The following is an 18,347-nucleotide window of genomic DNA, read 5'->3' on the forward strand; positions in this document are numbered from 1 at the left end:
CCTCACGTGGGTAATGATCTCATGTGGGTAATGACCTCACAGGGTAATGATCTCGTCTGGGTAAAGACCTCGCGTGGGTAATGATCTCGTGTGGGTAACGATCTCATGTGGGTAATGATCTCATGTGGGTAATGATCTCGTGTGGGTAATGACCTCACTGGGTAATGATCTCGTGTGGGTAAAGACCTCACTGGGTAATGATCTCATGTGGGTAATGATCTCGCGTGGGTAATGATCTCGTGTGGGTAATGATCTTGTGTGGGTAAAGACCTCGCGTGGGTAAAGACCTCGCGTGGGTAATGATCTCGTGTGGGTAATGATCTCGTGTGGGTAATGATCTCGTGTGGGTAATGATCTCGTGTGGGTAAAGACCTCGTGTGGGTAATGATCTCGTGTGGGTAATGATCTTGTGTGGGTAACAATCTCGTGTGGGTAACGATCTCATGTGGGTAACGATCTCGCGTGGGTAATGATCTCGTGTGGGTAATGATCTCATGTGGGTAATGATCTCGTGTGGGTAATGATCTCGTGTGGGTAATGATCTTGTGTGGGTAACAATCTCGTGTGGGTAACGATCTCATGTGGGTAACGATCTCGCGTGGGTAATGATCTCGTGTGGGTAATGATCTCGTGTGGGTAATGATCTCGTGTGGGTAATGATCTTGTGTGGGTAACAATCTCGTGTGGGTAACGATCTCATGTGGGTAACGATCTCGCGTGGGTAATGATCTCGTGTGGGTAATGATCTCATGTGGGTAAAGACCTCGCGTGGGTAATGATCTCATGTGGGTAATGATCTCATGTGGGTAACGATCTCGCGTGGGTAATGACCTCGTGTGGGTAATGATCTCGTGTGGGTAATGATCTCGCGTGGGTAATGATCTCGTGTGGGTAACGATCTCGTGTGGGTAACGACCTCGCGTGGGTAATGACCTCGTGTGGGTAATGATCTCGTGTGGGTAATGATCTCATGTGGGTAAAGACCTCACGTGGGTAATGATCTCGCGTGGGTAATGATCTCGTGTGGGTAATGACCTCGTGTGGGTAATGATCTCGTGTGGGTAATGATCTCGCGTGGGTAACGACCTCGCGTGGGTAATGATCTCATGTGGGTAATGACCTCGCGTGGGTAATGATCTCGCGTGGGTAATGATCTCGCGTGGGTAATGACCTCGTGTGGGTAATGATCTCGCGTGGGTAACGATCTCATGTGGGTAAAGACCGGACTGGGTAATGATCTTGTGTGGGTAACGATCTCGTGTGGGTAAAGACCTCACGTGGGTAATGATCTTGTGTGGGTAACGACCGGACTGGGTAATGATCTCGCGTGGGTAACGATCTCGTGTGGGTAAAGACCTCACGTGGGTAATGATCTTGTGTGGATAACGACCGGACTGGGTAATGATCTTGTGTGGGTAACGATCTCGTGTGGGTAAAGACCTCACGTGGGTAATGATCTCGTGTGGGTAACGACCGGACTGGGTAATGATCTCGTGTGGGTAACGATCTTGTGTGGGTAAAGACCTCACGTGGGTAATGATCTCATGTGGGTAATGACCTCACAGGGTAATGATCTCGTGTGGGTAAAGACCTCGCGTGGGTAATGATCTCGTGTGGGTAACGATCTCATGTGGGTAACGATCTCATGTGGGTAATGACCTCACAGGGTAATGATCTCGTGTGGGTAAAGACCTCGCGTGGGTAATGATCTCGTGTGGGTAATGATCTCGTGTGGGTAACGATCTCGTGTGGGTAATGATCTCATGTGGGTAACGATCTCGTGTGGGTAATGATCTCGTGTGGGTAATGACCTCACTGGGTAATGATCTCATGTGGGTAATGATCTCATGTGGGTAAAGACCTCGCGTGGGTAATGATCTCGTGTGGGTAACGATCTCATGTGGGTAACGATCTCATGTGGGTAATGACCTCACAGGGTAATGATCTCGTGTGGGTAAAGACCTCGCGTGGGTAATGATCTCGTGTGGGTAATGATCTCGTGTGGGTAACGATCTCGTGTGGGTAATGATCTCATGTGGGTAACGATCTCGTGTGGGTAATGATCTCGTGTGGGTAATGACCTCACTGGGTAATGATCTCATGTGGGTAATGATCTCATGTGGGTAATGATCTCGTGTGGGTAACGATCTCGTGTGGGTAATGATCTCGTGTGGGTAATGACCTCACTGGGTAATGATCTCATGTGGGTAATGATCTCATGTGGGTAATGATCTCGTGTGGGTAATGATCTCATGTGGGTAATGATCTCGTGTGGGTAATGATCTCGTGTGGGTAATGATCTCGCGTGGGTAATGACCTCACTGGGTAATGATCTCGTGTGGGTAAAGACCTCACTGGGTAATGATCTCATGTGGGTAATGATCTCGCGTGGGTAATGATCTCGTGTGGGTAATGATCTTGTGTGGGTAAAGACCTCGCGTGGGTAATGATCTCGTGTGGGTAATGATCTCGCGTGGGTAATGATCTCGTGTGGGTAATGATCTTGTGTGGGTAATGATCTCGTGTGGGTAAAGACCTCGCGTGGGTAATGATCTCGTGTGGGTAATGATCTCGCGTGGGTAATGATCTCATGTGGGTAATGATCTTGTGTGGGTAATGATCTCGTGTGGGTAATGATCTTGTGTGGGTAACAATCTCGTGTGGGTAACGATCTCATGTGGGTAACGATCTCGCGTGGGTAATGATCTCGTGTGGGTAATGATCTCGTGTGGGTAATGATCTTGTGTGGGTAACAATCTCGTGTGGGTAACGATCTCATGTGGGTAACGATCTCGCGTGGGTAATGATCTCGTGTGGGTAATGATCTCGTGTGGGTAATGATCTCGTGTGGGTAATGATCTTGTGTGGGTAACAATCTCGTGTGGGTAACGATCTCATGTGGGTAACGATCTCGCGTGGGTAATGATCTCGTGTGGGTAATGATCTCATGTGGGTAATGATCTCATGTGGGTAAAGACCTCGCGTGGGTAACGACTTTGCGTGGGTAACGACTTTGCGTGGGTAATGATCTCATGTGGGTAATGATCTCATGTGGGTAACGATCTCGCGTGGGTAATGACCTCGTGTGGGTAATGATCTCGTGTGGGTAATGATCTCGCGTGGGTAACGATCTCGCGTGGGTAATGATCTCGTGTGGGTAATGATCTCATGTGGGTAATGATCTCGTGTGGGTAATGATCTCGTGTGGGTAATGATCTCGTGTGGGTAATGATCTCGCGTGGGTAACGATCTCGCGTGGGTAATGATCTCGTGTGGGTAATGATCTCATGTGGGTAATGATCTCGTGTGGGTAATGATCTCGTGTGGGTAATGATCTCGTGTGGGTAATGATCTCATGTGGGTAATGATCTTGTGTGGGTAACAATCTCGTGTGGGTAACGATCTCATGTGGGTAACGATCTCGCGTGGGTAATGATCTCGTGTGGGTAATGATCTCGTGTGGGTAATGATCTCGTGTGGGTAATGATCTTGTGTGGGTAACAATCTCGTGTGGGTAACGATCTCATGTGGGTAACGATCTCGCGTGGGTAATGATCTCGTGTGGGTAATGATCTCATGTGGGTAATGATCTCATGTGGGTAAAGACCTCGCGTGGGTAACGACTTTGCGTGGGTAACGACTTTGCGTGGGTAATGATCTCATGTGGGTAATGATCTCATGTGGGTAACGATCTCGCGTGGGTAATGACCTCGTGTGGGTAATGATCTCGTGTGGGTAATGATCTCGCGTGGGTAATGATCTCGTGTGGGTAACGATCTCGTGTGGGTAACGACCTCGCGTGGGTAATGACCTCGTGTGGGTAATGATCTCGTGTGGGTAATGATCTCATGTGGGTAAAGACCTCACGTGGGTAATGATCTCGCGTGGGTAATGATCTCGTGTGGGTAATGACCTCGTGTGGGTAATGATCTCGTGTGGGTAATGATCTCGCGTGGGTAACGACCTCGCGTGGGTAATGATCTCATGTGGGTAATGACCTCGCGTGGGTAATGATCTCGCGTGGGTAATGATCTCGCGTGGGTAATGACCTCGTGTGGGTAATGATCTCGCGTGGGTAACGACCTTGTGTGGGTAATGACCTCACTGGGTAACGATCTCGTGTGGGTAATGATCTCGCGTGGGCAACGATCTCGTGTGGGTAACGATCTCGCGTGGGTAACGACCTCATGTGGGTAATGATCTCGCGTGGGCAACGATCTCGCGTGGGTAACGATCTCGCGTGGGTAATGACCTTGTGTGGGTAATGATCTCGCGTGGGTAACGACCTCGTGTGGGTAACGATCTCGCGTGGGTAATGATCTCATGTGGGTAATGACCTCGCGTGGGTAACGATCTCGTGTGGGTAATGACCTCACTGGGTAATGATCTCATGTGGGTAATGACCTCGTGTGGGTAATGATCTCATGTGGGTAATGATCTCATGTGGGTAATGACCTCGCGTGGGTATCGATCTCGTGTGGGTAATGATCTCGTGTGGGTAATGATCTCGCGTGGGTAATGACCTCGTGTGGGTAATGATCTCGCGTGGGTAACGACCTCACGTGGGTAATGATCTCATGTGGGTAATGACCTCGCATGGGTAACGATCTCGTGTGGGTAATGATCTCGCGTGGGTAACGACCTCGTGTGGGTAATGATCTCGCGTGGGTAACGATCTCGCGTGGGTAATGACCTTGTGTGGGTAATGATCTCGCGTGGGTAACGACCTCACGTGGGTAACGATCTCGTGTGGGTAATGATCTCGTGTGGGTAATGATCTTGTGTGGGTAACGATCTCGCGTGGGTAACGACCTCACGTGGGTAATGATCTCACGTGGGTAATAATCTCATGTGGGTAATGACCTCGCATGGGTAATGATCTCGCGTGGGTAACGACCTTGTGTGGGTAATGACCTCACTGGGTAATGATCTCGCGTGGGTAACGATCTCACGTGGGTAACGATCTCGCGTGGGTAATGACCTTGTGTGGGTAATGATCTCGCTTGGGCAACGATCTCACGTGGGTAACGATCTCGCGTGGGTAATGACCTTGTGTGGGTAATGATCTCGCGTGGGTAACAACCTCGTGTGGGTAACGATCTCGCGTGGGTAATGACCTCGCGTGGGTAATTACCTTGTGTGGGTAATGACCTCACTGGGTAACGACCTCACTGGGTAATGATCTCGCGTGGGTAACGATCTCGCGTGGGTAACGATCTCGCGTGGGTAATGATCTCGCGTGGGTAATGACCTTGTGTGGGTAACGACCTCGCGTGGGTAACGACCTCGTGTGGGTAATGATCTCATGTGGGTAATGATCTCATGTGGGTAATGATCTCGCGTGGGTAATGATCTCGTGTGGGTAATGATCTCGTGTGGGTAATGATCTCGCGTGGGTAATGATCTCGTGTGGGTAATGATCTCGCGTGGGTAATGATCTCGCGTGGGTAATGATCTCGTGTGGGTAATGATCTCGCGTGGGTAATGATCTCGTGTGGGTAATGATCTCGCGTGGGTAATGATCTCGTGTGGGTAATGATCTCGTGTGGGTAATGATCTCGTGTGGGTAATGATCTCGTGTGGGTAATGATCTCGCGTGGGTAATGATCTCGTGTGGGTAATGATCTCGTGTGGGTAACGACCTCGCGTGGGTAATGATCTCGCGTGGGTAATGATCTCATGTGGGTAATGATCTCGCGTGGGTAATGACCTCACTGGGTAATGATCTCGCGTGCGTTCAAATTAATCAGTGGGCGTGACAGGGAATGAGGGAAGTTGCAGTTGAATCAAATCAATTCCCCGCGGCCCGGTGGATGGGGACCGCTGGCTGATTAACCCCTCAGCGGTCGGCGGTGCGCGGGTGTTAATTGAACAATTATCGGCAGCTGTTAAAGGGAGCCCGCTGCCGGTGCCTTCTTCACCGTGATCCCGGGGGGAGAGAGAGGTGGAGGCGGATCCGGACCGAGTCCGCTATCCTCCCGCACTCATGACGACGTTTAGGGAAATGCTGGAGCGGAGACTGGACGCTGCCCTGCGGCTGGCCGAATGCGTCCCCCCCCACACCGAACAAGGTGGCTGCCGTTTCCGAATGGGGGGGGGCGCTCTGAACTCGAACTTCACTGTCTTGCGCTTTATTGTTTCACATCTATGGAAAGTTGTAGTATTTTTGTAACTTGCTCTGTCCTGCTGCCGCGACGTGTCACACTCAGCAGCCGCTTTCTTCAGTACGGGGCCGGGTCGAGCCTGGAGTGGTGTCCCGCGGCTGTCTTCTGCACACTCTGGTTATCTGAGATACTGTCACTTTGCTGTGAGCTTGATTCTCCGCCCTCAGAACTGCCGCTCACTGTTTCTCTCGCCATTCTGTAAACTCTAGAGACTGTTGTGCTGAAAAATCCCAGGCGGTCAGCAGTTTCTGAGATACTCAAACCACCCCATCTGGCACCAACAATCATTCCGCACTGAAGTCACTTAGATCACATTTCTCCCCCATTCTGAAGTTTGAACAATAGCTGAGCCTTCTGACCACGTCTGCATTCTTTCATGTATTGAGTTGCTGCCACATGATTGGCTGATTAGGTATCTGCATTAACCAGCAGGAGTACCTAATAAATTGGCCACTTTATTATGTTCGTGATGGTAAATCTTGGACAGATGTGGCCAGGTGGCATTTGGTAGTTGGTACTGCCCTGTGAGGCCGGGTTGCTGCTCTTCAGGTTGGCCTCGTGCCCACCCACTTTCTGAACTCTGAGTCCGTGTTGTGGGAGGCCAGGGCTCCTGTCCGTCCTGCTGCCTGTGATCAGTGTCCTGGTTCGTGTTGCCCAGGACAGGACTGATGAGTGCTGTGGGTGGCCCACAATTGAACCCTTGGCACAGTCGTGTAGTTTACAGCACCAGCCATTGGGGTTCAGTTCCTGTCGCTGTCTGTAAGGAGTTTGCACATTCTCCCTGTGACTACGTGGGTTTCCTCCGGGTGCTCTGGTTTCCTCCCACAGTCCAAAGACGTACCGGTTAGGGTATGTAAGTTGTGGGCGTGTTAGATCGGTGCTGGGAAGTGGTGACGCTTGTGGGCTGCCCCCAGCGCATCCTCAGATTGTTGACTGATACACATGTCATTGTATGTATTACACGACAGTCATCTTCTGAATGTTGGCCGTTTCATTGACTCTGTTATTTTCTGTCACATCGGACACTCAGCAATGGGCTCACTGACAGAATGGCTCTGCCAGGGTGCACAGCATGTGTCGTTCACCTGGCCCTGACACACCGAGACAACCAGGGCCCACGTCAGAATCACCACTATTGTCCCGCAGACCTTGCTGCACAAACTCTTCCTCCTTCTCTGGACCCATCGCTGTGTAGCCGGGCGTCAGACTTCCTGATCAACAGACAGCAAGGTCGGGATGCACCGCTCAGCACGGGAGCCCCCACTGCTGTACACTCTGTCCACACACAACTGCACGGACAAGTACCCAACCAATCACATCGTCAGGTTCACTGGTGACACAACCGCGGTGGGACTCATCACCAACGATGCGGAAACGGCCTACAGAGGGAAGTTGAAAGAGCTCGAGGCCAGGTGCTGGGCAAATAACCTCTTCCTTAATGTCAACAGGACAAAGGAGATGGTTATTGGCTTCAGGAGAACTCTCAGCCCTCCCCCTCCCCCCCCCCCCCCCCCCCCCCCGTTACATCAGAGGCACGGCAATGGAAACTGAGGCAGTTCCACTCTTCTGGGAGTGCACATCACACAACCTCTCATGGTCCCAGAACACTTCCTACGCTCAGCAACACCTCTACTTTCTGAGGAGGCTGAAGAGAGCTGGACATCCATACTCGTGTCATTTCACAGATATACGGTGGAGAGCGTCCTGTTTGGTACGGAAGCTGAACTGTGGCAGACGGGAAGACTCCATGGTGGGTAGTCAAAACTGTCCAATGCATCATGGGCACCAGCCTACCTGCCAGCAAGGACCTAGATACAGAAAGGTGTCAGAAATGGGCTGGTAATATGAAGGAACCCTCCCACCCACCCTGCTCATGGGTGGTTTGTCCCACTCCCATCAGGGAGGGGGCTGCGTAGCATCCACACCAGGACCACCAGACTCAAAAACAGCTACTTTCCCCAAGCCGATCAACACCCCCACCCACTAACCCTCCACCCCACCCCCTTTATGGACATTCAGTCAATGTAATAAGCTATCTATGTATTTATATTGTCCTTTATCATCTGTGATTTCTTTTTTGTGCATAGGGTCTGGAGTAACAATTATTTTGTTCTCCTTTTCACTTGTCTACAGGAAATGACATTAAATATTCTTGAATCCTGGTTTTTCTTCTACTGTGAATGCCTGTAAGAAAGTGGATCTGTGGGTAGTAATATGGTGACATAGGTACTTCGGTAATAGATTTACTTTGAATTTGAACTTTAAACTTTTATTCTTTGCTGTACATGTGAAAAATGAGGCTAAATTTTATCTAATCATCTCCTCCACTGTCTGCTTGCTCTCTGTTACTGGACACAGCCATGGCATTCCCTCTTTCTGTTGCCCTGTTGCCCCCTAAAGCCGAAAGAAGTTCCTCCTTGTCTCTGTTGTAGAGAAATGTCCTTCTATTTTCAGGCTGTGCCCTCTGGTCCTGGACTCCTCTGTATAGGAAACATCCTTTCCACAACCACTCTATCCAGGCCTTTCAATATTCAATGGGCTTCAATAAGATCACCCCTCATTCTTCTAAACTCCAGCGAGTACAGGCCCGAGCCATCAAACGCGCCTCATAAATTAACCCTTTCATTCTTGGGAATGTTCTTGTTAATGTCCTCTTGACCATCTCTTGTGTAAGCACGTCCATCCTTGGATAAGGGGCACAGAACGGCTCCCAATACACCGAGTGTGGTCTAACCAATGCCTTGTAAAGCCTTAACTTTACATCTGTGCTTTTATCTTCTAGTCCCCTGGAAGCGAATGTTAACATTGTATTTGCCTTCCTTCCTTCCGGCAAGTTAACCATTGGGGAATCCTGCATGAAGATCCCCAAGTCTCCTTGCACCTGAGTTCAGAATTCTCCTCCCATTTGGAGAACAGTCTCTGCCTTTATTCCATTTATGAAAGTGCATGACCACACCCTTCCCAACACTATACTCCATCTGCCACTTTACCCATTCTCCCGATCGGTCTGAGCCCTTCTGCCCACTTCCTGTTTCCTCACTACTGCCATCCCCTCCTCCTATCTTCGTATCATTCAGAAACTTGGCCGCAGAGCCGGAGTCCCGTGTACGTGTCCGTTGTGGAGTTGGGACTGCTCAGGTCTGGAATGTCTTGCCAAACGTGAGGTGAAAATGCCCCTCTTGCCTTCCAGCGTTCTACCAGCTGGCTCTCAGCTTTGAGAGGTGCCGTCAGAAGTGGAAGGCGGCGGAGGAAGAACTGGCGGCCAGCCGGAACCTCCTGGCTGAGGTGCAGCTGGAGAAGACATCTCTGGAGGTCCACCTCAAGCATGCCCGACATCAGCTGGACATTGAGCTGAAGCGAAGGCACAAGGCGGAGCTGGCTTGCGAGCAGCTGGTAGGCGGGTGTCGGGGGAAGCCCATTGCAGCAGCTGTAGAGAGGGGCCCCAGCCCAGCGGGGGTGGGGATTGGCAAGCCCAATCAAACATTAGCGTAAAGCCGAGGAGCAGAATTAGTCCACTTGACCATCGAGTCTGCTCTGACATTCCATCATGGCTCCTCAAGAGGCACAATTTTAAGGCAATTGTAGGAAAGGATGGGGCGAGGGAGAAATATCAGAGCCAAGTTTTTTACACGCAGAGTGGCGGGTGCATGGAATGACTTGTCGGGGTGGTGGTGGAGTCAGGTACATTAGGAATATTTAAGAGACTCTTGGCACAGGTAATAGAAAAATGGAAGATTCTGTGGGAGGGAAGGGTTAAAGTGATCTTAGAGTAGATTAAAAGGTCGGCACAACATTCTGGGCCAAAAGGCCTGTACTGTTCTACATTCTGTGTTCCTCCCCAATTCTCTCTTTCCCCACTCACCCCACCCACCCCACACCCAGGAACGGCGTCTCCAGTTGATCCATGACGTGCTGAGTTGTGAGGGTCCAGCCTTGGGCCTACAGGCCGAAGACCGGGAGAATATTCTGAACGTGCTGAACAGCCACTCTGGGGCCACCAGAAGCAGGTACCATGATGCTGCGCTTCCCCCACACTGACATCATGGGTCTCCCACCAAGCCTCTGGGCAGGGGCATCTGGGTTTGGACCCAGTGATAAAGATGTGGAGCTTTTTCCCAGTCGGGGTAGTGTATGACCTTGAGGGGAGCTCGACTGGTCTGTGTCTTTGAGAGGTTCTGTTGGGAGAGTGTGAATGGCAGAACAGGCCCTTTGGCACACCATGTCTGTGTTGACTATGTCAAGTTAAACTTCCCTTCCACCCGCGCACAATCTGTACCACCCTTTTCCCATTCCCTACCTGTTCATCTGTGCAAATACCTCAAATACCTCTGTTCCAATACCACCCCTGGCAGCACTTCCCAGGCATACACCATATCATGAAACTTCCCCCATCACTGAAATGAAAGCCCTCTGGTGTTCGACATTTCTACACGGAGAAGACTCTGACTCTATCTTTGCTTCTCATAATTTTGGAATCTTCTATCGGGTTCTTTGTCAGCCTTCACCGCTGCAGAGAGAACAGCCCATGTTAGTCCAACCTGGTGAAGCTCTTCTGCACCCCCTCCACACCCCCTCCTGGAATGTTTCATTCCCCAGATCCGCTGTCACTGCTCTGGATTGCATTGTGTCAGTGTGACATCTTGTTTTACACGAGTTGCTTGGCTGGTGCCGCCTTTCCACAGTCTTGACCCCTTCCCCACTGGGCAGAAGATGCAAAAGCTGTCCTGTCAAGAAAACGTGTCTGAGCTTGGTTTGGTAACCGCTGAGGGTTGTGGCTCAGCTCAGCACGTCCCCTCCATGGACTCTGTCTGTACTTGCTATCTCAGGAGGGTAGCCACAATAATCAAAGACCCCCCCTCCATCCATCCTGGACATTCTCTCTCCCCACCCCAAAAAAATCATGCTGAAGATACAAAAGCCAGAAAGAACCTACCACTAGGCTCAAGGACTGCATCAACCCCACAGCTGTATAACAATCGAACAATGCCTTACCGTGACGAGGTGGCCTCTAACCTCACAGTATATGTGTACCTCGGTGTCAAATGCCAGAGATCATGCACTGAAGATGAGAGGGGTGAGGTTCAAGGGGGATGTGAGGGGTAACTTTTTTTTTACTCAGAGTTGTGCATGTCTGGGATGCACTGGTATGGAGGTGGAGGCAAATACATCAGAGGCTTTTAAGAGACATTTGGATAGGCACACGGATGCAAGGAAGATGGAGGGATATGGACGTGGTGTAGGTAGGAGAGATTAGTATTTGGGTGTTTTTTAGTTGAGTCAGCACAACAGTGTGGGCCGAATGGCCTGTTCCTGTGCTGTACTATTCCATGTTCCATATTATGATCCTACGCTTTACTGTCTACCTGCACTGCGCTGTCCTCTGTGACTATGACACGTCACTCCGCATCCTGTTGTTTTGCCTTGGATCTCATTGCAACCGTCCTGGGGGATTGCCGGCCTTGAGCTTAACTCTTCGTTCACTGCTCTGGGTCGTTGCCTTGTTCTGCCTGAAGTGTAAATATCTGATTGTACGAAGAGCATAGGGGGCAAAGATTTTCACTATATCTCACAAAACATGATGGTAATAAGCCATCTCCAGTCTTGCTGAGTGCACACCATGTCCAACTCGTCACCCATCCTGCTGAGCACACACCATGTCCCTGGCCCTGAGGGGTCTCTGTCCAACTCGTCACCCATCCTGGTGTGGCTCTGAAGGTGGCTGGGCCGAAGAGGGAGCTCACTGCCTGTGCTCCATCTTGGACAGAAGTGTTGGGCTTGGAGCTGTGGGTGGAAGGTGGGGAGGGGGTTTGTGAAACCATTCCTCAAGGTGGGAAAGGGATGGATTAGGGACTCAGGTGGGGGGGGGGATGAGGCCTTTTCACTGGCTCCATTGATCTGATGTGGGACCGTTGGAAGTTCAGCATTACTGCCCTGCTCCTGGGTCTGTCTGATGTCCGAAACAGCTCCCCCCTCGCACCGGAACCGGGTCACTCTTGACTTCTTCACTCCCCCAACCTTCCACAGACATGGGATGCTACGTAAACATACTCCTCTGCCCACAGGTTCCCCACGGTGGAGGAGACTCTGATGTCCAACCTCTCTCACTCGGGCATCAGCTATGACCGGACCAGCGACGAGATGTTGGTGGGTCAGGGTCGCTGCTGTTGTGGGGGGGGGGGGCATATCAGGTGGGTTTGTGTGTCCCGACAGGAGTTGGGGGTGTGGGAGGGATGGTGGATGACGGTGTACAGAGGGTAGGTGAGGTACTGGCTGGGTTTCTGAGGGGTAATTGTGCTTGGCCGTTGGGGGGGGGGGATTTTGTCAAAACATTTCGAATATTGAAAGGCCTAGATTAAGTAGACATGGAGAGGGTATTTTCAATCGTGGGAGAGTCTGGGACCAGAGGGCACAGCCTCAGAATAGAACGTCCCTTTCATTTAGAACAGAGATGGACGTCCCTCATCTGTGAGGAGGGATTTCTTCAGCCAAAGGGTGATGAATCTGTGGAATTCATTGCCACAGATGACTATAGAGGCCAAGGCATTGGGTATATTTAAAATGGAGGTCGATAGGTTCTTGATTAGTCAGGGTGTCAAAGATTACTCTGAGAAGTCAGGAGAATGAGGTTCAGGGGTACAATAAATCAGCCATGGTGGAATGGAAGGACAGTCAATGGGCTGAATGGCCTAATTATTGTCTTGTGGAGCCGAGTACTGGTGGAAGTGGAGGGGGAATGAGGACAGGGACTCGGTGAGGGGAGTGGGGGCAGAGTCTTGGTAGGGGGAGCAAAGCGGATTGTAGCAGGGGGTGGGGCTCAGGATGGGTTGTGTTCTGGGTGTAGGGCTGGGGACACGGTGTGGGAGGGAGCAGAGAGGTGGGGATATGGGCGCTTGATGAGAGGGGGGAGTGGATGGGTTTGGTATCGAGTGGTGGAGGGGGTCAGTGGGGTCATTGGGGAGGGGCTGGGGTCTCGGTAAGGGGTCGAGTTGACTGGTGCCTCTGTTCTAGGTACCAGCGACGACTGGTAGAGTGACCAGGCCGAAGAACCGGGATAGGAGGGTAAGGAGATTGGAGTAGGGGGGGAGTTAATGCTGCCCCATGGGGGGGGGGTCTTTCGTCAGCAGCTCCATTTATGGGATACTTGCTCTGTCCTGCAGTGCTCTGCCCGCATCCTCGTGGACAGCGTTCCCCGCGGCACCCGCAGGTCCCGCTCTTCCTCTGAGCTGATCCTGGACCCAGCCGGAAGCCCTTTGGTGAGTGGGGTGGTGGGAGGGAGGGGGGCAGCTGGCTCCTTCACCTGTGGTGTCTGCGGTGGGTTTGGGTTGGAGGGAGCCGCGTTGTCGAATGTTGAGGGTGTTGTGTTTATCGCTGAGCATTGTGAGAACGTGTGGTCGCACTTGAGGGCTGCCCCCAGCACCTCCTTGGTTTACATCAGCACGTCCAGGCCCTTCAGCCCACAATGACGTGCCAGCTCGTTAACCTCCCCTGAGATCCACCTTGCCCTTCCACATAGTCCTCCAGTTTTTTCCATCCAAGTGCCTATCTAAATTTTGTAAGTACCCCTGATGTTATAATCTGGCTCTATCACCACCCCTGGCAGGGCGTTCCGCACACCCATCACTCTGTTTCAGAACTTGCCTCTGATGTCCTCACTATATTTTCCTCCAATCACTTTAAAGTATGCCTTCTTGTGCTGTCAGTTCCTGCCCTGGGGGAATGTCTCTATCCACTCTCTGTGCCCCTTGTCATCTTGTACACCTCTATCAGGTTACCTCTTGCCCTCCTGCACTCCAAAGAGAAAAGCCCTAGCTTGCTCTACCTGCCCCCGTAAGACGAAGTTGTGCTGGTTGATGCAAACAGCAGGTGCTCACTCCATGTGGTAAATAACCATTCTGAATCATACTGCTGGTGCTGCTTTCTCACTGGATGGACAGAGCGGCCTTCCTGGGTTCAAACTCTCCCACCGCTGTCGGGATCTTGTGCGTCTCCACCCCTCAGCTGGGGCGCGTGAGCTCAGTCTGTTGTCTCACTCTGTTTTCCATCGCCAGGTCGCGGAGCCCGTGGACAGGAGTCGGAGCCCGAAGCGCCCCGGGTCGCCCCAACCAGTGGCTTCACGGCCGAGACGCTCCCTCATGCCAGGTGTGTGCCTGTGAGGCCGGGCATTTCCCAGTGTCCACACTCCCTGCCCATCACTGCTGGCCGAACAGTGAGTGCCAAATGTCTGAGCCCAGGGACTCAAACAAGTTTAATATCGCCAGCAGCTGCTGTGAAATTGGTTGTTCTGGGCGGCAGTGCATTGCAATGCAATGTTTTTTAAAAAACTACAATATAAAGTTAAATAAGTAGTGCAGAAAATAGTGAGGTAGGGCACTGAACCCATTACAAGCAATGAGAAACCTAATGGTAGAGGGGAAGGAGCCATTTCTGAGTGAGTGTCTTCAGAATCCTGCAGCAGATAGCAACGAGAAGAGGGCCATGTCCTCGGTGATGGGATGGATGAGGGATGCTGCCTTTTCTTTTGAGGCGTTGCCCTTTGAAGGTATCCTCGCTGCTGGGGAGGCTATTGCATACAGACTTGTCTGCCAGTGGCAACGAATTCTCCAGATTCACCATGCTGGCTAAAGAAATTCCTCCTTCTCCATTCTGAAAGGACGCACCTCCATTCTGAGGCTGTGTCCTCTGGTCTTCGACTCTCCCATCATAGTAAGCATTCTCTCCACATCCACTCTTTCAAGGCCTTTCACCATTCAATGAGGTCACCCCTCATTCTTCTGGATTCCAGTGGATACAGGCCCAGAGCCATTGAGCGCTTGTCATATGACAAGTCATTCAATCCTGGAATCATTTTCATGAACCTCCTTTCAACCCTCTCCAGATTCGGCACATCCTCTCTCAAATAAGGGGGGCTGTAACTGCTCATAGTACTCCAAGTGAGGCCTCACCTGTGCTTTAAAATCTCAAAATTACATCCTTTTTTTAAATCCGGTCTTCTTGAAATGAATGATAACATTGCATTTGCTTTCCTCACCTGACTCTACCTGCAAATTAACCTTTAGGGAATCCTGCACAAGGCCCTTTGTGTCTCAGTTTTTGTATTTTGTCTCCATTTGGAAAATAATCACCCCTTTCATTTTTTTTCTACCAAAATGCATGACCATACACTTCCGACGCAGTATTCCATCTGTCATTTCTCTGCCCATTCTCCTAATCTGTCTGTCCTCCTGTAGCTTCTCGACTTCCTCAAAACTACCTGCCCCTCCACCTATCTTTGTATTGTCTGCAATCTTTGCGACAAAGATTTCATCATCGATATATAACGTAAAAAGAATTGGTCCCAACACAGCCCCTTGTGGAACATCACTAGTCACAGGCAGCCAACCAGAAAAGGCCCCCTTTATTCCCATTTGTTGCCTCCTGCCAATCAGCTGCTATCAATGCTAGAATCTTTCCTGTAATACCATGGGCTTGTAATTTGTTAAGTTGCCTCACGTGTGGCACCTCGACAAAGGTTTTCTGAAAATCCAAGTACGCAGCATCAACCAAATCTCCTTTTGTCTACCCTGCTTGTTATTTCTTCAAAGAATTCCAACAGATTTGTCACGCAAGATTTTCCCTTGAGGAAACCATGCTGACTACGACCTATTTTATCATGCGCCCTGAGACCACGTACTTTATAATCCACTCCAACGTCTTCCCAACCATTGTGGTTGGACGAACTAGTTTCATTTCATCTGCCTCTCTCACTTCTTGAAGTGGAGTGACATTTCCAATTTTCCAGAGCCACATGGGAACTTTGTAATTCTTGGAAGATAATTTCTAATGCCTCCACAATCTCTTCAGCTCCCTCTTTCAGAACCTTGGGGTGTAGTCCATCTGGTCCAGGTGACTCATCTACCTTCAGACCTTTCAGTTTCCTGAGAACCTTCTCACTAGTTATGGTAACTTCACAAACTTCATACCCCTGTTACCTGGAACTTCCTCCACACTGCCAGCATCTTCCACAGTGAACACTGATGCAAAATATTTATTCAGTTCATCTGCCATTTCATTGTCCCCCATTACCACCTCTCCAGCATCATTTTCCAGCAATCTGATATCCACCCTTGACTCTCGTTTACACTTTATGTATTAGAAGCAATTTTGGTATCTTCTTTCATATTATTGGCTAGTTTACTTTTGTGTTCCATCTTTACCTTAATGATTTTTTTAGTTGCCTTCTGTTTTTAAAAAGCTTCCAAATCCTCTAATTTCTGACTTTTTTTTTGCACTGTTATATGCCCTCTCTTTGGCTTTGACTTGTTTGTCATGGTTGTTATCTTTCCTTTAGAATCCTTCTCCCTCTTTGGGATGTAGATATCCTGTCCCTTCTGAATTGCTTCCAGCAATTCCAGCCCATATATATGCCTTGTTCTGTGTGACTGTCAGGTCTGTGTTTTGCACCTTGGCCCCGGAGGAACACTGTTTCATTTGGCTGTACTCATGGGTATTCATATATGGTTGAATGACAATTAAATTTGAACTACGCCACTCATAATTTTGCTCGAAGAAGAACTGGCGTTCCTTCGAGGAATCCGTGAGGCAGAGTTGTGTGGACGGCACGTTCTGGGATGTGGACGCACACCGGTAAAGGGAGAACAGGTGAGCAGGAGGCAGCCCAAGAGACAGAACAAGGGCCAGCGAGGATGGAGTTCTCCAGGGAGTGTTGCCACAAATACCTTCCCAGGGAGTGGATCCGGCTCCAAGTCCACAGCACCACTCAGCTGCAGGGCCACAGGGACAGAGAGGGAGAGGGACAGAGCAACTGGGCCGCAGCTACCTCCATCATGGGCTCCAGTCTCCCCACATCTTCCAAAGGTCAGCACCCATCACTGATAACAGAAACTTGGAGGGAAGATTTAGATTGATGCAAGAATAGGTTAACAGGTTGGCAAAACATCGAAGGCTCGGAGTATATTTCCTTGTTCATACTATGCAGAATAGGCCCTCTTAAGTAGTAAAAGAAAATTGGCTTTGTGTCACATGTACATCAAGATATGCAGTGAAGTGCATTGTTTGGTGTTAACCAATTTTGTATACGTCCATTGAATCCCCCCTCATTCTCCTCCGCTCTAGGGTATAAAGTCCTAACCTGTTCACCCTTTCCCTGTAAGTCGGGTCCTCAAGCCCTGGCAACATCATTGTAAATTTTCTCTGCACCCTTTCAATCTTATTGACATCATTCTAGAACTAGAGGTCATAGGTTAAATCCAAAGGCCAAAAACGTTTAAGGGAACAGGAGGGGACCTTCATGTGTTGGGGGGGGGGGGTTCAATTGCAACATTTCAGAGAAGTTTGGAAAAGTACATGGATGGGAGGGGCGTGAAGGGCTGTGGTCTGGGTGTGGGTAGATGGGAGTTAGCGGAATTTGACACAGCATAGATGGGCTTGAGGGTCTGTTTCTGTTCTGTAGTGCTCCATGACTTCTATCATTTCCCTTGAGTTTTTCTGAAGTCAAGTGGCAATTCTAAGCCTGGATGGTAGGCCAGCAGTGTTTGAGGTAGTGAGCCGGCCTCAGGGTGAGAAGTCGAGCAGAATTTGGGTGAGGGAGTGGGTGCTGCAGAGAACAAGTCTCACACTTTTCTTCTCCCACAGAGCTGGCTGACGGTGGGGTGAGGAACCAGCAGACACCACAGACTGCTCCAGCACCTCCAGCAGGGATCCTGTGCTCACCAAGGGGATTATCCAGCCCTGAGAACAAGGCCCCATCCAGGCCCCACAACTTTGTCTCTAAAACGGTAAGAGGCCATAGTCTGAAATGGCAGCTTGGGTGGCACTGCTGGGGAAGGACCCCACCCCCAAGGGAGAACAGACTCATCATCAGCAGGCTGGGGAGTGCAGGACTCCAGCCATATAGCAAGATCTCACCAGCAGAGTCTGAGCACTGGAAGGCAGGATTTCCCAGTGGCCACCCACTTTAACGTAAATTCTCTTTCCCATTTTGTCTACGGCCACCTCTACTACCACGATGAGGCCATTCAGGTTGGAGTGGCAACACGATGTACTGTCTGGGTCGCCTCCAAACTGATGGCATGAACATCAATTTCTCAAACTTCTGGTAATTTATCCCCTTCCCTTCTCGCCTCCCTCTGGTTGCCCTCCTCCCCTTCCTCCCATGGTCCAGTGTTATCTCCTTCAGCCTGGTAC

General features: G+C 50.4%; 1 protein-coding gene across 1 annotated transcript in view; it reads left to right on the forward strand.

Annotated features, from left to right (window-relative positions):
- The first annotated feature begins 7,400 nt into the window (after positions 1-7,400).
- Positions 7,401-18,347, forward strand: part of LOC132392129 (rac GTPase-activating protein 1-like) — a 49,475-nt gene continuing 38,528 nt past the window's right edge. Inside the window, exons 1-9 of the mRNA XM_059965978.1 lie at positions 7,401-7,576; positions 7,850-7,914; positions 9,355-9,557; positions 10,047-10,171; positions 12,227-12,308; positions 13,173-13,223; positions 13,322-13,417; positions 14,213-14,303; positions 17,796-17,938. Coding sequence (XP_059821961.1) covers positions 7,401-7,576; positions 7,850-7,914; positions 9,355-9,557; positions 10,047-10,171; positions 12,227-12,308; positions 13,173-13,223; positions 13,322-13,417; positions 14,213-14,303; positions 17,796-17,938 — 1,032 coding nt within the window. The remainder of the gene's footprint in view (positions 7,577-7,849; positions 7,915-9,354; positions 9,558-10,046; positions 10,172-12,226; positions 12,309-13,172; positions 13,224-13,321; positions 13,418-14,212; positions 14,304-17,795; positions 17,939-18,347) is intronic.

Source organism: Hypanus sabinus, chromosome 4, assembly GCF_030144855.1.
Source record: "Hypanus sabinus isolate sHypSab1 chromosome 4, sHypSab1.hap1, whole genome shotgun sequence".
Classification (NCBI taxonomy): domain Eukaryota; kingdom Metazoa; phylum Chordata; class Chondrichthyes; order Myliobatiformes; family Dasyatidae; genus Hypanus; species Hypanus sabinus.